The sequence below is a fragment of the Sycon ciliatum genome, chromosome 11 (genome assembly GCF_964019385.1).
Source record: "Sycon ciliatum chromosome 11, ocSycCili1.1, whole genome shotgun sequence".
Taxonomy (NCBI): Eukaryota; Metazoa; Porifera; class Calcarea; order Leucosolenida; family Sycettidae; genus Sycon; species Sycon ciliatum.
In genome coordinates this window covers 1,412,133-1,438,853 of record NC_088653.1, presented here as the reverse complement: position 1 = coordinate 1,438,853, position 26,721 = coordinate 1,412,133, and the positions used below count along the sequence as shown (strand labels likewise).

Here is a 26,721-nt window from a genome sequence, read left to right as displayed (position 1 = left end):
AGGCATACATTTTGAACAGAGGCAAAACTTGGAAATGAGCATAGTTTGAAAGTGGGTTTTAATGGCCATGAGCACCATGGCTGCTTTTATACATGTCATTGCGGTATGGGTTGGTAAGACTTACAGTGTTCGCAGACAACCCCTAGAGGGTTGACCGTGTGGACAGCGAAGGGCACCTTTCCGAAACCCGTCAAGTAGGCGAGCTGGCCTTTCGTACCGCTCTCAAACGCGTCAATCCAGACCCTCTCTTTTGCCTTGAGCAAGGTGCCCGCGCATCCGGTATTGAACGCGGCCACGCTAAGGAGTCTGCCACCGTATTTCTGGCATATGTGCTGGGCGTCAGTAAAGCTGTGCAGGCTCGTGTCGGATATCCGTTTCAGGACACTGCCGGTCTGCCTGCAGTACTGATAGCCAGTCAGTGTTGGTACAGGTGCTTTAGAACACACACACACAAAACAAGCCAGAGGAGCAGTCGCAGAACAAATCATAAAAATAATCGTTTGTGTATGCGTAATTGTGGGTGTGTAAGCGCACGAGACTGTCAGTTAGCTGCCATACTGCGACTTTGTATGATTTAATTCGACCGTGTTCCTGCCTTCATGGATCAAGGCTGCCATAAGACAATAGGCACAACAGGTCGCAAGGTACGTTTGCCACTCAACCTTCTATGGATGGCCAGTTGCCTGATGAAATCGATCTTCGGGGATATTTTGTTGAAAAAACAGTTTTCTACATATGAGGCATCGGCACCAAGAACCGGGGTCCTGGCGATTTTTCAAAATGCCAATATTTGCGAAAAACCGAACCAATGTCGTTTTTTAGTCACCGCGATTAAAGCGGAAAGACCTCTTGCAGTATCGCTTTGAAAGTGCTTTCCTCTTGGTGGCTTCACTATAATTTGTTGTCATTTTAGTTGTAGTTTATCCGCCAAGCACTTGGGACGTCCAGGTAGGCGTTTTAGCCACCATGGAGGCTTTTGCGCTCTGGGTAAAGTCTGCAAACCATGCTCTGAAAAGAGAGCGGAACAAATAATTTCTTGGTGGAACGATCCCGTCGCGAATTCTTGATGGAGCACGAGCGACTAGAATATTTGGCAGCTGGATCTCCAGAGATACTCCGCTGCCTGTGATAGTCCCCCGCAAGAAGAACCAGTTGAAAGTGACAAGAAGTCAGGGAGGGGCGGATGGGAGAGATGGGGCGCTCTGACGGGATTTTTACGGTGCATCATTTTAGTGATGTAGTGATGTAGTGCTTACAAGCAGGATTCAAGCTGGTAACAGACACCCATAGTAGAAAAGGCCCCAAGTGGAACACTCTGGTTTTCATGTACTCTTTTTAGTATTCTTATTAAAAGCATGTCCGCGTAGGTGGCGGGGGTGCCACTTTCCCTTATGCCATTCACGATTGATGTCTGAAGAGTAATACGATACAATGAAATGACAGAAGTGACGTCAACAAAAGCCGTTACCAACAATACCAATAGGACTAATGGAAAAACTTCATCCAAAGTATAAAACGAGAGAGCTTGGAAGCTCAGGGCCCTGCGCTATGCTTTGTTGCCTAGCTCGTCGTGCATGTTGTTAGAACTGATGGAAATGCTTTTTCCTTTTATTAGCTACATCATTGTATTGCAAAAACGTTTCAATGAGTTACTGAAGTAACGTCTGCTGCAAAGGTATGGGACCGGCGATGGCTCTGCCGATCACAGGCGTTCTGGAGTCGACAGGATGTCGGTCCTGACGTTTCCTGGCCCCGGCGCTGACTCTGCCGATCACGGGCATTCTTCTTCTTCTTATTATCATACTGACGGCAACTAACATCCATTCTGATTGCATTTACTCGTCTCCCTACTTCGTATTAATTTTCTTTCCAGAAAATCTCCCCATACAGCAGGGAGTCGTTTACATAATATGACTCCCTGCTATACATCTACACGACTGTATAAACGCTAAAATTTTTATGCTATCGGCCTACATGCCATTCCCGGGCTGGTCATCAGGCGGCCCAGCCAGCCTGCTAGTGCGATCTCGGCCTCGCACACAAATCCACACAAAATGTTACTGCACTGAATGCATTCCCCCGATACACTTCGCATATATACTCATTCTCTTGATGGTACCGTACTCTTGATGGTACGGGGCAGGTACGGGATAGCGCCAGGCATGTCGATGGCACAAACAAATAAAAGTATTGTGGCCAGATGTCTTTGCTGGTACGGTACGGTACGGGACAGATACGGGATATCGCCAGGCGTGACACAAACCCACAAACAAACACCAAATTAAAGCTGTGTGGACCCTGGCTAGCGCCAGACGTTACTGAAGTAACGTCTTCTGCATAGCTACGGAAATAAAATAGAATATGCATACAACATGTCTGGCGGAATCACGTGGATCACGAGAATCAGTTCTGTTAGGTGGGGTGGGCTCCACGCCATGCCTGTCGGTCCGCTGCCATTGCGCGGACTGCGTCAGCATCTAGCGGCTGGTGGAGGGTAAGTCCAAGCCATGATGACAGTTCCGTCTGCAAGACTGGTACCAAAGTCGTCCGAGGTCGACCCTGAAGCGTTCAGTGCCCTCGTCATTGGCCAAGCGAAGATACATATCCACTGCCAACTGTGGAGGAGCAGTTGGGGCTAAATGAAAGATATGGCCAGCGACACTGTTAATTGTATTCTATAATTCTGAAGCGATTTCACTCCCCAGTCAGGACAGGTAATGACCCTGTTATTGGAAGCCAAGGGAGGGAATGTTTGCAAAAAGAAAAAGAAAAAAGGGCACCAGCAAAAGGAGTGTGGAAGTAGGAAGACTGCGAATGTGTTCACACTGCAAAGACAGCTAATGGGCGATGCAGACTACGGCCAACTGTGACCACATTTCTACGACTCAGATGGATTTGATCTGGGATTGTGCATAACATTTTGAAGCACGACTGCATCACCTTGGAATTTCAAGTTTACACGTGATTTTGGCCGTAGTCTGAATCGCATATAAGGCTGTGATGTCAGCCTTCACAGTCATGCACAAACACTCAAGGACACAGGTTGAGGTTTGGAAGAATACAATTAGATACAGGTGTGAAGAAGACAGGTAAAGAACAGACAACCAGGTCACGCCAATCGTGCACTTCAGGCGACTAGTCCAAGATGGCGCATGCTGGTTGTGACGTAACATACAGGCAAAATATATGACGTACTAGTCACTTGACAAGACATGAGTATCATTATCACATCAATGGCAGACTCAGAAGTGGCAAGAACACCTCCAAGTGGCGGAAGAGCAGTCGTACCAGCAATGAGGTTGCGCCTCTTGGCAATGAACAGGAACTTGTTCAGCACTATGCCACGCACCATACACGCACAATGTCGTGATCACTCCAAAATGCGCAACAAGTTGCACCATCAGGCTCGTGGCGATAAACTTTTGCCGAGCTGGAGTGAAAAGTTCAGCAACTGGCAACAAGTATCTGATTGATTCAGAGAGAATCGCGTGGGTTCCAGAGTGATCGATTCGGTTTGTTTGTCAACGCTCTCCTCCATATTGCGCGGCGACCTCCGCTGAGATGTCAATCTGGGAAAAATTCCGCGGCTCACTTGCCGTGCAAGCTGCCCTCCGCCTTCGATGAACGATACAATTCTACAAGTAAGGAAACAACTCCTTCGCTCGGCCCAGCTGTTTTCACGGAGCCACGGGAAGTCGTTCCACTAAGCTGAGCAGAATCTCCCTTCCAAAACAATCGAGATCGATAGCGCGCTGTGCGCACCCTGACGTACCGCATTTCGCCGCTTTCGCTGTTGCTGTGCCGCCTTCGCTGTTGCTGTGCGGCCTTCGCTGTTGCTGTGCCGCCTTCGCTGTTGCTGTGCCGCTTTCGCTGTTGCTGTGCCGCCTTCGGCACCCATACCACAGCCAATACTCCACACATCGGTGCGTTGGCGTCATCTTGTTCAAATGTAAACAGTACTTAACTCACTTCTTGCCTGACACTCGAGTGCGAGCGGCTGGGACCTCCTTCCGCCAAGAAGGAAAGACCATTTCTTTCTCATCTTTCTTTCTTTCTTGACATTCTTGATTTTCTGGTACGGCGTTTTACGCAGTTTAACCATAAATAGACATTTTTACACTCACCATGCACTGATATGTTTGACGTCATAGCATATGTATTTGCCTTACAGGACATGCTTTGACTCACCGCTAGGCTTGGAACAGAACGGCACTGACGTGAGTGTCCCGTGAGCTGTACACATCGGCGTGGCATCTCCCACGAGCTCACGACCAGCGTTGCACGAATAGCTAGCGCTCTCCGTGTACCAGATGGTTGCCTTTTTGACAACGCCGTTATCAATGTTAGGTACATGGCACTTGACACCAGCTGTACACAGAACACAGTGAGGGCAATGAGAATAGCAGTGTTCCAAATTCAACAGAGAACATCCAAAAACGTGACAGCTCAGGTAGCTCGAAAGGAAACCAATAAATACTGTTAACTGTCTGATATTCGCAGCGGATTAATGTTCGCTACTTTCGCCAGAAGAGCGTATCGCGAATATTACCCAGCGCGAAATCAAACTTCAACAGTGGGTGTGTCATATCGGCTTGGGCAGGCGACGGTTCTCCCGGGTTGTAAGACAAACTTCCCTGGGTTGTACGCTTGTACCGCAGGTGTATGTAGGTGGCCGCAGTGTTTCGCAAACGTTTGCCATCGCAAACTCGCTGGGTCTAAGAAATCGCGAAAATTTATTGACGCGAATATTGGTCAGTTTACAGTAGTTCTTTGGGCGTTCTTTTGGGCAGGTCTTGAGCAGGTCTTGAGCAGGTCTTGAGCAGGCCTTGAGCAGGTCTTGAGCAGGCCTTGAGCAGGCCTTGAACAGGTTTTGAGCAGGTCTTGAGCAGGTCTTGAGCAGGTCTCACGTAGACATATCATGACGATATGCCCGTCGAAGGTTCGAGCCACCCTTTTGAGCAGGTCTCACGTAGACATATCATGACGATATGCCCGTCGAAGGTTCGAGCCACCCTTTTGAGCAGGTCTCACGTAGACATATCATGACGATATGCCCGTCGAAGGTTCGAGCCACCCTTCTGCAGAATTTCTTCTTCTTTTCTGTACTGGTTTTGACAAGAACAGCCTACTAGTATACAATTGCCGGACAAAGTAGTAAGTTAAGTTCTGTAGGTAACAGCATCATGAAACTTAGTAGGTACTCTCCAAATAACCAAAAGAACATCATTGCCAAATGTGAGGGACATCCATAAGGCAGTTTCAATTTCTTGTTAGCAGTAATATGTAAATTTACTTCCAATCCACAAATTAAGGGCACTGGACAAAGTATGTTTCAGGTTGCTGAAGAAGGGTCAAAACTGTGCAGACTCTTTCCATGCCTATCAAGCTTTACCTCTTCTTCTCGCAGTGTCCTACAGGGTAACAATAGCATTGTAAACGTGTACTGTAAAATCCCGCCAGAGCGCCCCGCCGCCTCTTCCATACACCCTTCCTGACTTCTTGTCTGGGAAGTGATGGATTGTATCCTCGTAGGACTCTGTGATGCCGTATTGTACTGCAGACGCGTGCTCGACCCGGTTGAAAAATGTACGCAGCAGTGCCCCCCCCCCCCCCCTCTTGACCAGGGATCGCACAAACCCTGAGTTTTGATGGGTCTGAACGACTCCTGGCTCTTGACCTTTGGTCGGTGTACGAGATGCACGAACACATTTCGTAGGGTGAGTAATTCATGTAGCACTGAATGCAGAAAGTAGGACTCGCCCATCTGCCCCTCCCCACCTACACCTACTTGAAGAGTGGCGGAGGTAGGGGTGATTTGGCGGGATTGTTCGGTGATACAATTTTTTTCTTCATCAATGAATTCGTTGTCATGAAATCTTTTTCATGGTATTAAACACATCATTTTTAGGTCTTTTCCTTGTCCCTACACATTAGAAGAATTGATTTGGCAAGATACTTTGTGAGCACGTGTTTGTCACTTCATCACTTCATTGCTAACCTACGGCATTCTCATGACAACTGAAGAATGGCTGTGACAATGGTGAGGTGCTGTGCTGTATGGTGAGCGAGTGGATGGAGTGAATGCCCAGGGGCCTCTCTTGTTGCTACTTGCCGTGGTATACTGTGCCATCTATCAAAGTCACATCTGGCTATCACGACATACCTGCACTCTCTCTAACACCCTTTATATTACTGGTATCCTCAGTGTAGTCTATCAGTATCGCCTTTGCTTAGCCTTAATCTTCGCGCATTAATCTTCGCGCCTAAGATGCGCCATTATGTTTCCCCTTTTTGCTACAATAGGGTGAAATTCACTATCTGCCATTCTACATTATCAACCTTCACTGGCGAGATCCTGATCATGGCCAGCAATCAAGGACATCTGAGAGTTGTAATTTTTGTACTCCTCCGAGGTGTGATTTTTGGCGTGCTGGGCCAAGCACAAGGAAGCCAACTGCAAAAAAACTGCCGAAACTCGTTGTTGTTTGATCCTTTGGTGTAATCTTTGTTTCTAGTCGAAGCTGGTTGCTGTTTGGAGCAGAAACGCTGAAATTGACTATTTTCTGCATGTACTCATATATGTACTCATGTACTCAGGCATGCAGTCTCACTCGTATTTTAGCTCTTTTTCTGGAATGGATGCTGCTCTGCGCCCCTTGGTGAACATTTCCTGCGCTCGTGGAGCAGCTGAAAAGGACCACTGGTATGTCTGGTTCCTGGTTTGAAAGTGGAGAGTCGACTTTTGTGCCTTGAAAAAGGAGTAGAGAGCGATAAAGGTACGTCTGTGGCTGATTTTTGAGTGCTCCTCGTATATTTTTGATCGTGATAGAAATTATCAGACCAAAGTCAGACCAAAGTCAGCTCGATGATGGTCGTACAGTTTTCTTGTGAATTTTTTTGTTGTTTCATCTCGTATCTATGTCAGTATCGTGATGGTGAAGTGGAGAGGGTGATTTTCTTCCTCTAGGCTTCGTTCGGCCGACTTTGCTTCGTCCTCGTTGAAAAGTGATCCTGAAAAAAAGGTCGATTCGCAAAATTATGTTGATTTTCAATGTACGAGATGACATGCGATTGCTGGCTATGGATCGAAACAGCTGCGGTCTGAAGGAGCAGAGTACCAACTGAAGTGTCGTATTGCTGATGGTGTGCTGTGGCAATGTGTTGAGTTCGGCCGGAGAGCGCAGCGGTGTGGTGTGGTGGTTGATAAAAATTGGCAAGATTTGATTAAAAATCAGGCCATTTATTATTGGTGGACACCTTATATCGCAAAAGAGCCAATTTGCGCACCATGATGTCATATAATTTGCCATCTGTTCTAAACAGAACCAAACTAAACTAACTAAATCCCAGGCCATGACAGCCACCCTCATACGCGCCGGCTTAGATCTCCCCCCACTCTTGTTTGGTGGCACACTGGTGCCCGAGACAACCAGCATCACCCTCCTCGGTGTGAAGGTGGACGCCAAGTTGACCTTTGGCGATCACCTGTGCTCCGTAGCCACCCGTGCACACCAACGGCTTGGGGTCCTAATTAGAGCCGCCCACATCCTCACTTTCGCCAGCCGGACGACAGTGTATAAGGCGTTCGTACGACCAGTCATGGAGTATGCGCTTACTGTATGGATGGGAGCTGCGTAGAGTCACCTCCAGCGTCTGAACAATGTTCAGCGCCGCGCACTCCATGCTATCGGCCCTGGGGCACACCTACCCAGCTTGGCCATCCGCCGTACTGTTGCCTCGCTTGCCTTCCTGTACAAGCTGCACAACTTGCCTGGTCCTTCGCAGCTGCTCTCTGTGTTGCCACCGCGCCATATCACCTCTGCCAACCCCAGAACCCGCAGCGTGCACGGTAGTGTCAGTGGCCATGACCAAAACAGCTGCCTGCATCTGCCCCGCTGGCGCTGAAGCGCTCGTTCCCACACTGCAGCATCAGCGATTGGAACTCCCGCCCCGCCGCTCTCCTATCCCAGCCTCCCCACAGCAAGAGAATGCAGTCATTCAAAACGAACGTTTATCGCCATCTTCGCAGCACAAACTGGCTCTGGGCAGTCGATTCCCTATGAATAGTATGATGCTATGATAGTTTCTCACCACACTCGCTCGTGTTAAACCTTGGGTTTTTCGCATCTTTCTGACCGGTACAGCACTATCTTCTTTTTTTCTTTGTTTTTGGTGCGTGTTCTTGGCCGCGATGCCGAGACCTCAGGTCGGCAGAGTCATCAATGGCCCACCATCACTGCTGCGTCTCAGCACAGCGCCAGCTCATTAGTTGTTAGTTTGTCCTAGTTTCCGTACCATTGTCTTTTCGAGCTGGTTATGTGAACATATTTAAAAAAAGAAAAAAAACAAAACAGATCGATGACAGATGGATCAATGGTAGACTTACAAATCTCGCAAAGAGTATACAACTCGGAGGCTAAGTCCGTTTGGCGGTTCCACGTATCGAGTGCTTTGTTTCCTGCCCTTGGTGCTCCTACCCATGTGGCACTGTCATGTGGTGCTACGTAATGTGCGCAGCCAGCTCTGAATGATGCCTCCGATAGTATAGTTCCGTTGTAGCGCCCGCAAAGCTCTTTGGCTGCGTTGTAGTTAAGTGCGCGCTGGGATAGTAGAATGAGTGACGAGTGGCAGTAACGGTACTTGGTCGGTGCTGCCGAAGCTGTTATGCATGATAACCAAACAGAACAAAAACAGGTGGTCAGTGAAAACGGGTGGTCAGTGTGTTAGGTGTACGAGAGCTTACGCGACACAAACTCTCAAACATTGATTCGTACAGTGCAAGCAACCGCACATGTAGTCAAGAAACATTACTGAAAACGCGTGATTATCGGAAAAAATGGATTGCACACATCCATTTTCCACAAAAATAACCGGATGAGTAAGGGAAGCGGATAATGGAACACACGTACTGTTTGTATGCACTAGATATGCTGTAAATCGGTAACAAACAATTTTCTTGCGGATGGCGAGGGATCCGGATAAAAGAGGACCGGATAAGAGAGGTCTGACTGTACAAACTACAGGCAGTCATTAATTACAAGCACTACAAGCAACACAAACAATCTGGGGTTCATTGTTGACTGGGCTAGAGGTCTGCACATCCATAGCAATGCCAATGTCCTCTATGGATAAAGGTGCTGACACAGCTCCGAAGGGCCCCATCACACATGCGCTAGGGTTCCACTTCAGCGCCAAGGTTCTGCGGCAGCAAGACTGGTGCCTCTCCAGCGGAACCATGCGTGTATGGTCACACATGACAGACAAGGCAAGCTCTACTTTGGCGGAAAAGTGAGAGAGAAGTGGACGGTGGTGCATACAGTTTGGAGTCCATGACTATCTGCCCCTGATCTGACATGCATGTTTTTTTCATGGACATCATACCCATACAAATTTCTCGTAGAAAGTCCATATCCAGGTGTTGTTGAAACCAAAAGAGCGAGAGTGCCGCTCCTAAAATTTTGGAGGCATCAGATTTGAGATACCGCTGGAGAGGTAGCTGCACTTCTCGCAGTCGCCATGGTATTTTCCGCTCCTGCATCGTCGCTTCAGCAGAACCGCTACTTTAGAATGGATGTGTGACCGGGGCCGCAAAGCAGTGGGAGCTGAATAGATCAAACCCTCCACAAAGTGGTCAAAGCAGTGGGAGCTGAATAGATCAGACCCTCCACAAAGTGGTCAAAGCCCGCCTATTCTATTCTACTTCCGGTGAAGCCGATCCTTATTATAGCAGAGCGCGACTAAAACCGGTTAAACTATAGACCATCTCTACTCAACCTGTGGACAGCATGCTGTTTCGTTCTTTGTGAACTCATCAGTCCAGCACAGAGAAAATGAGGCCGAACCTGATAGCAATGAAGATACAATTTCCAAAGCCAGATTTAAATCAGGCCCGAACGTACCTTGCCAGAGTGCTCAAACTGACAAGTCAATGAGCTCTGTGAGCTCTGGGTGACCAGATCTCCTTATGTAGTATGTGGATACTAATCAGGGAGATGTAGTCAGCAGAGAGCGTGACAGGACTTACGGTAACATGCTGGTCCAACCAGAGCGGCATCCGTATTGCATGAAACTTTGGATTGACCAATCATGAAGTATCCATTTTGACAAGAGTGTATAGCCGATTCACGATACTTTAACACGGAAGCAGTGCGGATAGCAAATTGCACTGCTGGTACATTACACCTGAGGGCTGCGCACAAAGTTAGAAGAGAAAATGAAGAAGAAGGGAATCCACGTCAATCCACGTAGTCTGTGTGTGTGTGTGGGGGGGGGGGGTGGGTGGGTGTGGGTGCGTGTGTGCGTGTGTGCGTGTGTGCGTGTGTGTGTGTGTGTGTGTGTGTGTGTGTGTGTGTGTGTGTGTGTGCTTATGTGCTTGGAGAGGGAGGGTTGCTTTTTGAGAGCTCCTGCCTCAGGATGTTGTAGCCACCCTAAGCAGCCATGGACCGTGTGGTGAAGACCAGGCCATGGCTGTGGTGGCCCAGCGGACGACCTTGCAAGTTGTCTGTTGGAAGTTGTTGAGCGCACTGCACAAGACGAGCTGAGCAATTTTTGAGTTTCGTTTTTTTGAAATTTGAATTCGGAATGGTGACGAGTGGGAAGAGGAAAGGGAAGAGGACAGGAAAGAGTGTCCTGGCGGCTGCGACTTGGAATGTCCGCTCTCTGGTGGAGGAGGGTGACGACGCAAGGACTTGTAGAAGACGCGCGGCGGCGGGCGGAAATGCTGTTGACAGGAAGCTTGATATATTGTCCAACGAGGTAAACAAATTCAAAATCGACATAGCCGGCATTCAAGAGACGCAGTGGTTCGGGAACGATATATGGCCTGTTGGCGGTGGTGTCTTTCTCCATTCTGGTCGGCCGCTGCCTGGGGAAAACGAGCCGCGGAGACGGAACGAAGGCGTAGGCATTATCATGAACGCGAAATTGACGGACCTGCGGCGGCGGGGCGGCGAACAGTGGAGAGCCGTCAGTTCTCGTATTGTATCTGCTCGGATTCTAATCGGAGCGAAGGATGACAGAGTTCGGCAGGGATTTGGATTGCGGCGGCGCTCCGATTTCTTTTTGACTGTAGTCAACGCGTATGCCCCAACAAGCAAAGCAACTCCAGCTACAAAATATCAATTCTACAGCGACCTGGAAGCGGTGATCTCGGCAGTCGAACCTGGTGACGTTTTATTACTCCTCGGAGATTTCAACGCTCGTGTTGGGTCGTTGGATGGTGGAGTCACTGACGAAATCGCGCGTGTTGAGGACATTCCTGGAAACGGTCAAGGCTGGAGTGGCGTTCTTGGACGTTTTGGAATGGGTCGACGCAATAAAGCTGGTGAGAACCTTTTGATGTTCTGTGCATCCCATGGCCTGACGATCATGAACACATTTTTCAAGAAGAAACAGCATAAGCGCGGCACATGGGTTCATCCAGCAACGCGGCAGGAACATTTGATAGACTATGCAATCATGCGGTCTGAGCACCGTTGTTACTGTCGAGATGTAAGTGTGTTGCGTGGTGCCCTCTGTTGGACAGACCACTACTTGGTTCGTATTAAGCTTTCCCTTGATTTTGTATTGCCTCGCAAACAACCCAGCAAGCGGAAACCCTATGCCGTTCATAACCTGCGGAGTGCCGGGGTGAGGGAAAAGTACTGCCAGGAGATGGAGAATATCTGCTTGAATGCGCCTGACATCGATGAGGAAAGCAACGTGCAGGAGTCCTGGAACTCACTGTGTGGAGATATCCGCGATGTTGCGGCAAATGTGCTTGGCCATGGGAAGCGGAGACAGCCAGATTGGTTCGTGGAAAGTCAGGCAGTATTGGAGCCGCTGATCGAGCAGAAGCGGCAGGCACACCAGAGGATGCTCGGCCATGACACTGTCACCACACGCAAGGAGTTTACAGTTCGCCAGCGGTCCGTGGGACGTGCGGTCCGTGCTGCAAAAGAAAAGTGGATTGCTGATGTCGCGGGGGAGGCAGAGCATGCGCAGAGGGATGGCTGCACAAGATGGAAGGCAATACGAAAGCTCCAAGGGATACATAGTGGACGACACCCTGTGGGCACATCATCTGTCTACAATCGGGACGGCATCCTTGTAAACGACCCGGTTGGTCTCAGGGTTTGCTGGGGCCAACACTTCGAGGGTGTGCTGAATGTTGCCAGCACATATGATATCACAGTGCTGGAGGACATGCCTGCTGCGGAGACTTGGAACGACTTAGATCAGCCTCCTAGTTTCGATGAGGTGATTCGTGGCATGCGGAAGATGAACCTTGGCACGGCTGGTGGGGAGTCGGGGATTGTTCCGGATCTGCTTGTTCATGGCGGCGCTGCTTTGCATCAGCGTATATTTAACTTGATCCGTGCAGTCTGGTTGAGTGGATCCGTCCCGCCTGAGTGGCGCGATGCCGAAATCGTGACAATACCGAAGAAGGGTGATCTACATCGATGTGACAATTGGCGAGGCATTAGCTTGCTAGACGTTGTTGACAAGCTATTTGCTCGCATCATCCAGGACCGTCTCCGCCCTTTGACCGAAAGTAACTTGCCTGAATCACAGTGCGGATTTAGGAAAGGACGCGGTTGTGTCGACATGATATTCGTGGCACGCCAACTCATTGAAAAGTCGGTTGAACACGATACTCCATTGTACGTCCTATTAGTTGATCTCAGAAAGGCGTATGATTCAATTCCCCGTCCAGCGCTGTGGCGTGTACTGGAGAAGGTTGGTGTGCCCCCGCATCTGCTGCAGTTGATCCGGAGCCTTCATGTCGGCATGAGGGCGCGTGTGCGAGTTGGTGGGGGATATACGGAGGACATCTTTGTCAACAATGGTCTCCGACAGGGCTGCACATTGGCGCCCACCCTCTTCAACATCTACTTTGCAGCTGTTGTATCTGCGTGGCGCTCACACTCATCTGTACCTGGCGTGACCCTGCGGTATCGCATCGGTCGAAAGCTGGTCGGAGATCGAACAGCCAAATCCCGACTTCTTGCGACTGAGGTTACAGAATCCCAGTTTGCGGATGATGCGGCACTCTATGCCGTTTCGCACCAGGACCTTGAGGTCATGACCAACGAGTTCGTCGGATGCGCCTCTCAGTGGGGCCTAACAGTCAGCACGGCCAAGACCAAAGCTATGGTGGTGAATGGTGTTGATCCGCCTGGGGTTCGTCTGGACTCTGGAGGGGACATTGAGGTGGTGGAAAATTTCACCTATCTTGGCAGCACCATCAGTGGCAGCGGTGCCCTTGATGATGAGGTTCGGGCAAGACTTGCCAAGGCATCTCGCGTGTTTGGTTCCCTGCAGAGACCTATCTTCCAGTGTGGATGTCTCTCCGTTGCTATCAAGAAGCTAGTTTATCAAGCCGTTGTACTCACTACACTGTTCTATGGTGCGGAGACTTGGGCCGTGAAAGCCACCCACTTGCAGCAGTTCAACACCTTCCACCATGCTTGCTGCCGCGTCATCCTTGGTGTTTCCCGGTCCAAACAGTGGCAGGAGAGGATTTCCACCGAAGAGATTGCGCAGAGGATTGGGCTGCCTGCGAACATTGATGACCTGATTCGCTGCCACCGTCTTCGTTGGCTAGGCCATGTTGCGAGGATGGCTTCGGGCCGCTTGCCGAAACAGGTTCTCTTCGGGGAGCTCTCAGCAACCCGCCCTCGCCATGGTCCCAGGAAGAGGTACCGGGATGTCATCAGCGCTGACTTGAAGGAGGCAGAGATCTCGGATGGGGGCTGGTATGACGCAGCTCAGAACCGCGCAGATTGGAGGCAACTTACACAGCATCGTCGCGCTCCTGTGCAGAGGGTGGACACATTCCCCTGCCCCTGTGGTCGCGTTTTTGGTCGGTCAGGAGACCTCAAACGCCATGCAAGATATTGCTCAGCTCGCTAGCTATCATCGCCTTACGGCGATGGGCGTCCAAGGTCCAAGGTGTGTGTGTGTGTGTGTGTGTGTGAGGGGGGGGGGTGGTGGTGGTGGTTGTGGGTGTGTGGGTGTGAGGGGGGGGGGGGGTAGTGGTGGGTGTGTGAGGGGGGGGGGGGGGTGGTGGTGGTGGTGGTGGTGTGTGCATGTGTGTATGTGTGCGTGTGTGGTGACAAAGACGGTGTTCACGGCTGTTGGTCACCAACTCAGAAACAGTGACCGTTCCCCGCTAAACATGCAAGCAAATGCTATACAGCATGTCAGCCAATTCACGAATCTTGGCTCAGTTATAACAGCAGACAGACTATGCCACACCGATGTGTCCAACCGCATAGCTCCTGCATCCAATGCCTTTGGTAGCCTCTATTCGTCAGTTTTTCGGAACACATCCCTTACATTTGAAAATACCGCCATTCCGGCAACATGCTCTCAGCTGCACCAAAAAGAACTTCGCCAATTCTGAAGAAACATCCTTTACATCTAAGACGAAACAAGGCACGTACACATTCTACGTGCCAGCTGTGCTGTCGTGTGGCGGAGGGGTGAGAACTGGAGTCTGTTCCCACATACCCCTTCTTGAACAATTCCACCGGCAGCTGCTGCATTCGTTTCATTCTCGGCATGGGTGTTGTTGAATAGATTATGGGATGGGTTTAGTGTAATATTTCGCCGAGTGTGCGTATCACTTCATACTCATTGGGAGCAATTTTCATTTCCTCAGTTTTTTCTCCATGCAATGTATGATTAATTTTATATATCTCCGCTCATTCTCAAGGTACACATGGTCCATGCTACGTATACGTACGCCTCGCTGGTGACTAGAAATATGTAGGCATGGGACGGTGCATGGTGAAGTCATTTTTTCATGGATGAACTCAATTGAAATGCAGCAGAATTGAGAGTGCTTTGAAATGGTGTACAGTAAATTCCGCTGCAAACGTCCACCGCATTGTTGCAAGATCTGCTGGCCTATACGCACTGACTCCATGCACTGTCACCCCTACTGTACGAAAGTGCATCTCACTCCTTAGCGCGAGAAGCGCTTTGCTACGGTAAACTATGTCCATTTTCCGGGTTTCAAAATGTTTTTGGGCACTAGTTAGGAGCTAGCACCTAGTGATTTTATGATGTTGGTTGTTTTATTTCACAAATCCAAATGAGAGTTACTTCGGAATAACAAGGTAGCGAAGAACAGGCTATTCCAAGAACCAAATACACTTCTTACAGTGTCTTAAGCCATCATTTCCAAATCACGCAAAGCGCAATGGCAAGGGTTTTTCTCGAGCACTTCAGAGTTTTCAGCAAGTCAGCAGCGACTTCGTAGGTATAGCTTCTGTGACATCCCATCTGTTCGACTTGCAACTGCAATACTGCGACCTGTCGAGTCGTTGAATGACGCTTTGTCAGAACAATCAAAGTCCCATTCTGAAAGCGCGCCATCGTAGCAAGCACTGCAGAAATTTTATGATTTGAAAACCAGATGGATTCTGCCACATTACTTCATGGAGAACGAACTAATAACAAAGACGACTCATTCATCGTATGGAAGGAAATCTCGACCGAAGATTTTTTTCTTTGCAGCAAGATAATGACAATGGCTTTTGCAGAGCCTGTTGGTAAGACATAGGCAGTTTGTAGGCACTATAGTCGTTCTCGTACGCATTCGACCTTCAAAGCCAGTTTTCTACAACTATATTGACCTGAAAAAGACGAAAATAACATGGACCCGCTGGGGTGGGCGTTTGCAGCGAAGTGGGCGTTTGCAGCGGACTTCGCGGTACATACACTAGAGATACACAAAAAAAAGAGATAGATAGAGAGATAGAGAGATAGATAGATAGATAGATAGATAGAGAGAGAGAGAGAGAAAGAGAGAGAGAGAGAGAGAGAGAGAGAGAGAGAGAGACTCAGGGGTGGGGTGGGGGGGGGGGAGGGGGGGGGAGGGGAAGCTGTGTCGCATCTCTGACTTGGACATGATCCTGACCGATGTCAATACTTACGAACACAGCTGGGAACGGAAGTGAGGCTTCCATTTGCCTGGCACCATGGCCTGGCATCACCTACAAGCATCAGACCTACTTTGCATGTGTAGGTAGCACTACCTGGCGCTATGACGACCGTCGCACCGGCAACGGGCGGGATTGGGCACGTATAAGCTGAAGGCATGTGGATAATAAATAAACGACATGGATACAACAATTTTCAGAACTGCAATCTTTTCTAGAACACCTTACGAGAAGAGCAAGAAAACTCAGTGGTACACTCTAACTGATGACCTGCACAACAGGAACAGTCTTAGAGACGACAACTTGTTCCTTGAGAAGATGCCTGCCCACACATAAACCCTGCACAGTTCATCTTACTGCGCCTCCTCGCCGACGGATCAAGAAAAGTTACACATATTCCATGCCCACACACTTTGCGCCCACGAACATACTTTGGTTACGAGAAATAGAGAATAGAGCGAGGGTGCAACTTTTAAACCTGAAAGAGCCTGTGAGTATTACACTTGGTTAGCGGGTACGGACGAAAAATTTGTAGCGGCCGAAATTTAGTTATGCAAGGTTCAGCGTGACAGTTTATACAGGCCGAAAATTTGATGCGGCCGAAATGGGTTTTCACCCTGGGAGGCCGAAATTTGAAAGCGCCGAAAATTTGCCGGACGTTAAAACTCATACAATAGGACTGTATTATGAAACACTGTGTACATACGTATGCAGGCAGGAATCTTGTTGCCAGCAGAGCAGACACGCTCTGTGTCAAAGTGCTCGCAGCCAAGGTCACACGTGACAATGCCAGCCGCCGATACGCTAGCAATGTGATCTCCGGAGGAACGTTGGCATGCTGTTACAGTTGAGACAAAGCACAGGATGAAGGAAAGTGTGACAAGCAGTGTTGCCACACCATTTTAGCCAAATATCAGTAGGATTCAAAACTAAAATGCATCGTCCGGGGGCTTCGCCCCCCGACCCCCATTCCCGCTACCGCCACTATCTACACACACATGCCACTACATAACAATCAATGTCCTCTGCCACCTCACCACCCATTTGCATTAGCACGCTGTGCATAGCTATTAACAAAAGATATTTTAGCAGGGATATACCATCATACTTCAGTATTCAAGTAGAGTGGAAAGCAACTTATACCAGGCATACCAGAAAATCCACTGGGTTACTGATGTACGCACACAATTGGCAGAATACAAACTGAACCAAAAGACAATAATTATTATAATAATTACATGTAGCACTAAAACAGGGGTGTGTTGCTCCCTACATGGGAGCTCGCGCTTTTCCTACCGACTTGCCGAAGTCGCACCAACCTCTTCTTAGCACTAAAACATCTGCAAGAAATAATAATGTGGTGCAAAATGAAGAAAACGAAATGATAACTCCAGAAAGCGCTAAAATACAAAATGAAGAATAAGGAAATTATAAGCCACATAGCGCTTAATAGAGCACCAAAAATAAAATGAAAATTGAAAGAGTAAAACCAACCCGATAAACCAAGAAATCAAAACAAACTAAACAAACGAATAACAACAATAGAATGATACTTGGCACTCAGATGCAACTACATGAAGAGCAAAATGAGCCAACATGCCTGCAGAATACAAAAGTGACCGTCAGTCAGCTTGCTATCAGGGAACAGCCCCGGGATGAACTCACCCATGGCAGACCACGATGCCTTGTACCGCAGGACAGCAACCATTTTAGGCTTGTCACTTTAGGCTTGTCACAAGTCTAAAATTTAACGATTTGAAAATTTCCTTTATTCAACTAAAGTCCCCTAACAGAAAGTCATCGCTAAACCTTTCTGATGTCCCAATTACTTTAGTATACTCTTCTCCACCTACGCCCCCCCCCCCTCCACTCGAACCGGGTTGTAACTAAAACGCAGCCTAAGGCTATGATCGTTTGGTCGGATCCAGATCCAGATCCAAATCTCAGATCCGTGGGATCCTTCAGAATCAACCGAACACTTTTTTCCGGACCTTAGCTGTTGCCATGTTGACGAAGTAAAAAATGGCGCTGACAGGTCACCCAAAAAAGGCACAAGTCGTATTGATCGCTCGCGTCGTACGAAAAGTCAACAAAAGTCCACTAGACGTACGACAATGAGTATAAAAATGATTTTTACCCACCATAAATGCACAAAGGTCTCATTTGGATCCGATGGATCCAGTCAACCCTGCTCCCGGGGCAGGGTTGCTCGGATCCAAATCCGAAGGATCTGGATCCGGATTCGACCAATCGATCATTGCAGATCCAGTGGATCCGATGGATCTGGATCTGGATCCTACCAAACGATCACGGCCTAAAATATAAATTTCATCATAAAAACTAATTTAGTAGAATTAATGATGTTCTGGAGCTGGGCAATGCTAGCAAAACAATATCGGACAAAATTACACTTTCGGAATACACAGTCGGTCATGATTTCGCAGTCTAAGATATTGTTAGGCCCACAAGTTCATGCATTATTCATTTGGCCTGGGTAGCTACTTGCGCGCCCATGTTTGCCATAGCTACCCAGGCCTTTTATATTGCGTTGCTTCTCTCTTCAAATCTCTCTCTCTTCAACTCTCTCTCTTCAATAAGCTCGCTCTCTTCAGATAATCTCTTTCTCAATCTTCAATGTAGTCGTTTCGTTTGTCTTGGTCTCTTGTTTCGTCGTCTATAATATATGACCCGCGCTCTGTGAAAACTGACCTTAGATGCTTCGTATTTTCCGAGAAAAGGAACAAAACGTCACGGTCTGTCGATTTTTGAAGATCACAAGGTGAGAGTCATGGCAGAACGAAGCAGAAAACCGTCGCTAGCTCAAATAATTGCTCTGGGCTTCTCCCAGAGGTTTCATCCGAACTCCTTCACGATGAATAGTCATTTTTTGGCCTGGTCCAATCGCAGTTCTGATGACAGCAGTGTCGAGGAGACGGTTAGATGTGGAATCGCAGGACGCAAAGCTGATCGAGCTGGACGGCCATGCGGGGGAGAATTTCGATCAGGCGTCAGTTTTGCCACCAGCCCAGCCCCCCCCCCCCCCCCAATGCCGGCAATAAACAGAGTGCAGACCAAGAAAAATCGGTTCAAGCACTGTATACAATCCAGGAGGTGCGCGACAAGTTTGACAAGCACTGTAGTTGTTCCGCACTGGTGTTGTTTCAAGAGGGTGACACTTGATACCTTGCTTTACATTTACAGCGCACACAGCGCACGGCCTGACCAAGTCAGAGCGCTGCTTGTGTGTAGGCGGAAAGCTAGACGTGCTCAGGAGACATGGTGAGGCTACCCAGCGCGTCCAGCATGCTGGAAGATGTGATAGATGGGGCTCAACAATACTACTCTGAACTACTGAAGACTACAGTCAGTGGCTAGTGTGGAAGTCATGTACATGCATGTCAGGAAGTCTTTGTGTATGCCTCCAGCCCAGGATCAAGCCCTGGGTGCTGAAATCTGTGCAGGCTGCTGTCAGTGCAAGTAAAATCAGCCCAGCACTGGAATTGAATGAACTCTGGAATGCACTGCCTGTGGAAATGTTTTGGAGCTGAAGCATTTTAGAGAGAATTATCTTTTCTCACTCACCGGGGACCATGTGAGTTTGGCACATTTTCCATCCAGGACTTTTTGTACCCACCAGACCTCAAACTTTCACAGATTCCTTCCTATGCTGCTGTATAAATACCATACTAGCTGTGCATCACTGTAATCAGTTGTCTGAAGATTGCTATATGGCATGAAACTTTAAGTTACGACAATCAAGACGCGTGGTTTTTCTGTGACTCGTGTAGAGCATTATGGTATAGCTCATGGCCTCACTTACCCTGCAGATCCACATGGGCACAACAAGCTAGTACCAACCTAAATGTATTTGCCCAGTATCACTATGAAGAAGCTTGTTCACCAGGCGTTCACAACGCCTAGTGGCAAAGATGCATACGGTACCTTTGGCACGATTATGAAACAATGTGTGCGGCAGATGTAGACATAACTAGATGTTCTGCTACCAGTACCAGATAAAACTATCAATATCCTTTAACCCGGCATTGATCCGAGCTTCTTCACTACTTTGCACCTGCCTCTACCCATCACTCCGGCTGGCATATCCTTATACAGAGCCAAATACCTTTTCCAGCAGATTCGTGAGGAACACCATCCACAGAACAGAGATAGAATGTGTCTATCTCCACAACAGGAAGATCCAATGCCATCATAAACTTTTCCTTTTGAAGATTATGACATACAGATTTATTCTGCAAAGTTTGGCTGCAATCATGCTGCTTGAATTCTCACAGTATTGGCTCCAAAATGTAGCATAAAATCCAGGATTTTCCTTTCTTTTCCTCAAAAAATTGTAGGAAAAGTGCGAAGAAATTGTTATTGTATCTAATTGAATATGTATGCAATCCACTTTAAACTTCACCAGAAGTTGAAGAAAGGGTCATGGGTCAACAATCCAGCACAAACTCAATTTCGCCAAAATAGCACCTAAGGTCGGTTTTTGCAGAGCACTGGTCAAATGCCGTTCCCATCAACCTACCTGTTCTCGTTGTCAGTTGTGTTAGTGAGTAAGAAACCTCTCTTGTTCGGACCCAACATTGGCGCTCAACTTTTGCTGAAGCCCACGACGCTGAGGTCCTCGTCATCTACCGCCCGGCATTCGTCTCGTGTTCAGCCTCGTCTCGTTATCGTATGCAACCTCGTCACGTCAATGTCAACCTCGTCTCGTCCAGGTCCACCTCGTCTTTTCACGCAGGTCAGCTTCCTTTCTCTCTTTCTTTTTTGTATGCGTTCCTTCTTCGTCAAATTTATTTTCGGTTTAATTATTTCATTAATATTTGTTTTTGTAATGTGTGTGCGCGCATGTGTTCTTCGTAAAATATTAGTAAATTAGAGGGCTGATCATGGTGAGCCACGCTCTAATATTATTTTTGATGTTTAGCAGAAGTGCAACTACGCTAATATAAGCCATGCAAGCAGTATCAGTAGGTTCCTCGTCACGTCTAGTTTCTTGTTCTTTAGACTTAGAGAAGTACAGGAAGAGGAACAATAACTGTAATGCATGATACTAGTAAACACTTTTGTGAGATCCGTGCACGCGTGCAGTGTGTGTGTGTTTTTTTCTTCCTCAGTCATTTTTTATCTCTATTTTTTTTCTCCGCGAGGACGCGGGATTCTTTTTTCAAGTAGGGGAGGTATGTTAAGCCCACAAGTTCATGCATTATTCATTTGGCCTGGGTAGTTACTTGCGCGTCCATGTTTGCCATAGCTATCCAGGCCCTTTATATTGCGTTGCTTCTCTCTTCAACTCTCTCTCTCTCTCTCTCTCTCTCTTCAATAAGCTTGCTCTCTTCAGATAATCACTTTCTCACTCTTCAATGTAGTCGTTTTGTTCGTCTTGGTCTCTTGTCTCGTCGTCTATAATAAATGTCATTCCCATCAATCTACCTGTTCCCGTTGTCAGTTGTGTTAGTGAGTAAGAAACCTCTCTTGTTCGGACCCAACAATATCAATAGTTAGGAGTAGAGCCCACACCCGCTCAGGAAACCTCCCCACTTTTACTTAAGATATCAATATCATCAGAACATCTAGCCGGAGTGGGGGGGGGGGGGAGGGGGGGGGGAGGATTTCTGCAGCTGACCAATGTTAACCGCAACGAAATTTTGGGAATACGCCTGTCAGAACACACAGTGGGTAACTCACGGAATTCGCACACAACGTATGAGTCAAAGGACGTTAGCCGTGTGGAAAACGCGTGGTGTTGTAGTCCTCCGGTGACGTACGCAATCGAATTTCCCGCTCCGGGCTTGTACTCGTTTATCCACCCGACGCGGCGGGAACTGAGGAGATCGGCTGTGCAGCCTGCACGGTAAGCCGCCGGTGTCAGTAGAACTCCCCCCTTGCTCTGGCATAGACCCCGAGCAGTGGTGAAGTTGAAAAGATCGGTTGTCCGTTGCAGAACTGCTCCAGTCTTAGCACAGTATGTATACCCGGTCCAGGGGAGAGCAGCTGGAAAGAAGACCAGAACATTAAAATTAAGTTAAACATTTTTCAAAATGTCACCCTTAAAGTGGTACCCTGGTCTCACTGTGATCTAGCACGTACAAAACCGGCGCCTTTTCTAAACCAGCATACGAGAATTGTGGCGATACCTGCAGTGAGAAAGCAGATTTTGCCTGTGCCATGGTACATTGAAATAAGCTAAACAAGAAATGCCCCAATCCAAGAATATCATATCCTAACCTGCTGCATTAGCACTGTTGATGTACCCAGCTGTCAGGGACGCCACGAAGCAGAAAATCAAAAGACCTTTCATCTGAATGCACAGGATAAGTGCTGACTGGGCCTTGTCGCGTTGAGGCGCACACCTTTGCATACGACATGTGGTGAGGGTACACCACACCAAGCAGGCACCGCAATTTTCTGCAGTGTCATGCGTCCGGCCGATTACTGAGTTGCTGTGTCAGGGCCCACAGTCCCCATGCCAGTGTATACAGGGCGAAAATTTGATGCGGCCGAAATGGGTTTTCACCCTGGGAGGCCGAAAAATGAAAGCGCCGAAAAGTTGCCGGACGTTAAAACTCATACAATAGGACTGTATTAGGAAACACTGTGTACGTACGTATGCAGGCAGGAATCTTGTTGCCAGCAGAGCAGACACGCTCTGTTTCAAAGTACTCGAAGCCAAGGTCACACGTGACAATGCCAGCCGCCGATACGTTAGCAATGTGATCTCCGGAGGAACGTTGGCATGCTGTTACAGTTGAGACAAAGGACAGGATGAAGGAAAGTGTGACAAGCCTAAAATTTAACGATTTGAAAAATTCCTTTATTCAACTACAGTCCCCTAACAGAAAGTCATCGCTAAACCTTTCTGATTTCCCAATTACTTTAGTATACTCTTCTCCATCTCCCCCCCCCCCCTCTCGAACCGGGTTGTAACTAAAACGCAGCCTAAAATATAAATTTCATCATATAATCTGATTTAGTAAAATTAATGATGTCCTGGAGCTGAGCAATGCTAGCAATACAATATTGGACAAAATCACACTTTCGGAATACACAGTCGGTCATGATTTTGCAGTCTAAGATAGTGTTAGGCCCACAAGTTCATGCATTATTCATTTGGTCTGGGTAGCTACTTGCGCGCCCATCTTTGCCATAGCTACCCGGGCCTTTCTCTCTTCAACTCTCTCTCTCTTAAATAAGCTCGCTCTCTTCAGATAATCTCTTTCTCACTCTTCAATGTAGTCGTTTCGTTTGTCTTGGTCTCTTGTCTCATCGTCTATAATATATGACCCGCGCTCTGTGAAAACTGACCTTAGGTGCTTCGTATTTTTTTCGAGAAAAAGAACAAAACGTCACGGTCTGTCGATTTTTGAAGATCACAAGTTGAGAGTCATGGCAGAACGAAGCAGAAAACCGTCGCTAGCTCAAATAATTGCTGTGGGCTTCTCCCAGGGGTTTCATGCGAACTCCTTCACGATGAATAGTCAGTTTTTGGCCTGGTCCAATCGCAGTTCTGATGACAGCAGTGTCGAGGAGACGGTTGGATGTGGAATCGCAGGACGCAACGCTGATCGAGCTGGCCGGCCATGCGGTGGGGAATTTCTATCAGGCGTCAGTTTTGCCACCAGCCCAGCCCCCCAATGCCGGCAATAAACAGAGTGCAGACCAAGAAAAATCGGTTCAAGTACTTTCTACAATCCAGGAGGCGCGCGACAGGTTTGACAAGGGCTGTAGTTGTTCCGCACCGGTGCTGTTTCAAGAGGGTGACACTTGATACCTTGCTTTACATTTACAGCTCACACAGCACACGGCCTGACCAAGTCAGAGCGCTGCTTGTGTATAGGCGGAAAGCTAGACGTGCTCAGGAGACGTGGTGAGGCTACCCAGCGCGTCCAGCATGCTGGAAGATGGGGCTCAACAATACTACTCTGAACTACTGAAGACAACAGTCAGTGGCTGGTGTGGAAGTCATGTACATGCATGTCAGGAAGTCTTTGTGTATGCCTCCAGCCCAGGATCAAACCCTGGGTGCTGAAATCTGTGTCGGGCTGCTATCAGTGCAAATAAAATCAGCCCAGCACTGGAATTGAATGAACTCTGGAATGCAGTGCCTGTGGAAGATGTTGTGGAGCTGAAGCATTTTATAGAGAATTATGTTTTCTCACTCACGGACCTTGTGAGTTTGGCACATTTTCCATCCAGGACTTTTTTGCACCCACCAGACCTCAAACTTTCACAGATTCCTTCCTATGCTGCTGTATAAATACCATACTAGTTGTGCATCACTGTAATCAGTTGTCTGAAGATTGCTATATGGCATGAAACTTTAAGGGCGCGTTTGGTTGGTACGAACTAGAACAGGATTCACCAGAACAGCGCGTTTGGTTGGGACTGCACCTGTTCTGGGTCGGCCAGAACATGTTCTGCTTGCTCCGGCCTCGAGGCCGGAGCAGACCGGGCAGTTTCACTTTTTCACACTGAAACCTGGCAGGAACATCGATTTTGGTCCCAAATGATCACGTGCATACGCTTTTGGGTTGGACCCTTTGTACCGTACAAAGTGACCATGGTGACCCATACACATTTTCAAGTTTCACACATTTTTCCACGAAAATGTGCTCTGCTACTGGAGTACCGTTTGGTTGGCATGAGGCTGCTCCATGTGCACCAGCTGTTCGATCCTGTTCTAGATCGTACAAACCAAACGCACCCTAAGTTACGACAATCAAGACGCGTGGTTTTTCTGTGACTCGTGTAGAGCATTATGCTATAGCTCATGGCTTCATTTAACCTGCAGATCCACATGGTCACAACAAGCTAGTACCAACCTACATGTATTTGCCCAGTATCACTACGAAGAAGCTTGTTCACCAGGTGTTCACAACGCCTGGTGGCAAAGATGCATACAGTACCTTTGGCAAGATTTGGAAAAGAGACTGCCATGATATCACAGATTATGAAACAATGTGTGCAGCAGATGTAGACATAACTAGATGTTCTGCTACCAGTACCAGAAAAAACTATCAATATCCTTTAACCCAGCATTGATCCGAGCTTCTTCACTACTTTGCACCTGCCTCTACCCATCATTCCGGCTGGCATATCCTTATACAGAGCCAAATACCTCTTCCAGCAGATTCGCGAGGAACACCATCCACGGAACAGAGATAGAATGTGTCTATCTCCACAACAGGAAGATCCAATGCCATCATAAACTTTTCCTTTTGAAGATTATGACATACAGATTTATTCTGCAAAATTTGGCTGCAATCATGCTGCTTGAATTCTCACAGCATTGGCTCCAAAATGTAGCATAAAATCCAGGATTTTTGCTACTTTTCCTCAACAAATTGTAGGAAAAGTGCGAAGAAATTGTCATTGTATCTAACTGAATATGTATGCGATCCACTTCAATCTTCACCAGAAGTTGAAGAAAGGGTCATGAGTCAACAATCCAATTTCGCCAAAATAGCACCTAAGGTCGGTTTCTGCAGAGCACTAGTCAAATGTCGTTCCCATCAACCGACCTGTTCCTGTTGTCAGTTGTGTTAGTAAGTAAGAAACCTCTCTTGTTCGGACCCAACACTGGCGTTCAACTTTTGCCGAAACCCATGACCCTGAGGTCCTCGTCATCTACCACCCGGCATTCGTCTCGTGTTCAGCCTCGTCTCGTTATCGTATGCAACCTCGTCACGTCAATGTCAACCTCGTCTCGTCCAGGTCCATCTCGTCTCTTCACGTAGGTCAGCTTCCTTTCTCTCTTTCTTTTTTGTATGCGTTCCTTCTTCGTCAAATTTATTTTCTGTTTATTTCTTTCGTTAATTTGTTTTGTAGTGTGTACACGCGTGTGTGTTCTTCATAAAAGATTAGTGTTGCAAATTTATGTCACGACTATGATTTACGCATGTCATTGTATTTGGTTCTTGTCTTGTGGAGTCCTAGGTCTGATGTCATATATGGTCTAGGTGTACGCGTGAGTATGGTGTGATGTGTGACGTTTATGGTATGTGGTGCATGCAAGAGTACGCGTTGTCAGAGTGTGAAGATGTGCTTCCGTCTGTGTGAGAGTGACTGTCAAATGAATGCTGTACATGCGCAGTGCTAGTTTGGTCTGGGAATTAGAGTCATGTGTGATTCGTCTGTGGTCTGGTTGTCTTGGTCTTGGTCATGTGTTCTGTACGCCTTGGTCCCTGATTGGTCGTCTCGATTTGTCGGTGGTTTATTACTGCTTGTTCTTTGTTGTTTTCTTTTGAGTCTTTTCCCGGGAGTCTTTCCCGTCGTCGTTTTCTGTCCAGTCTTTTCGTCTTTCTCCTCCTGTGCCCACGCCGTTTATTATTGAGAAGTGAATACTAGTATTGAAGCTAACTGAATGGTGCGTTGTTGAGTGACCGGGGCCAGGGGGAGAAGGCAATACTATTTCAACAACAGTGGCGCCCAACGTGGGGCTCTAACCCACGACCTTGAGATTAAGAGTCTCATGCTCTACCGACTGAGCTAGCCGGGCGTAAATTAGAGGGCTGATCATGGTGAGCCACGCTCTAATTTTTGATGTTTAGCAGAAGAGCAACTACGCTATTATAAGCCATGCAAGCAGTATCAGTAGGTTCCTCGTCACGTCTAGTATCTTATCTTTAGACTTAGAGAAGTACAGGAACAGGAACAATAACTGTAATGCATGATACTTGTTGTGTATCGTGTCGGAGAAAGGTCTTCTGGGGTGTCGTCGAGATCTCGTTGCGACCGTGACTCCTGCTTGTCTCCCTGGCTAGGTGCTGCTTGCTTTGCT

General features: G+C 47.9%; 1 protein-coding gene and 1 non-coding gene across 2 annotated transcripts in view; both read right to left on the bottom strand.

Moving 5' to 3' along the window:
* The window catches only part of LOC135827666 (sushi, von Willebrand factor type A, EGF and pentraxin domain-containing protein 1-like), a 67,564-nt gene extending 49,927 nt beyond the window's left edge, over positions 1-17,637 (bottom strand). The window contains exons 1-7 of the mRNA XM_065340121.1: positions 17,595-17,637; positions 16,636-16,767; positions 15,924-16,079; positions 10,025-10,189; positions 8,387-8,659; positions 4,189-4,368; positions 125-433 (exon numbers count right to left, since the gene is read on the bottom strand). Coding sequence (XP_065196193.1) covers positions 125-433; positions 4,189-4,368; positions 8,387-8,659; positions 10,025-10,189; positions 15,924-16,079; positions 16,636-16,767; positions 17,595-17,637 — 1,258 coding nt within the window. The remainder of the gene's footprint in view (positions 1-124; positions 434-4,188; positions 4,369-8,386; positions 8,660-10,024; positions 10,190-15,923; positions 16,080-16,635; positions 16,768-17,594) is intronic.
* An 8,729-nt stretch (positions 17,638-26,366) lies between these two features.
* On the bottom strand, positions 26,367-26,439 carry Trnak-cuu (transfer RNA lysine (anticodon CUU)). The gene has a single exon. It is a non-coding gene; the product is annotated as a tRNA-Lys (tRNA).
* Positions 26,440-26,721: the final 282 nt, after the last annotated feature.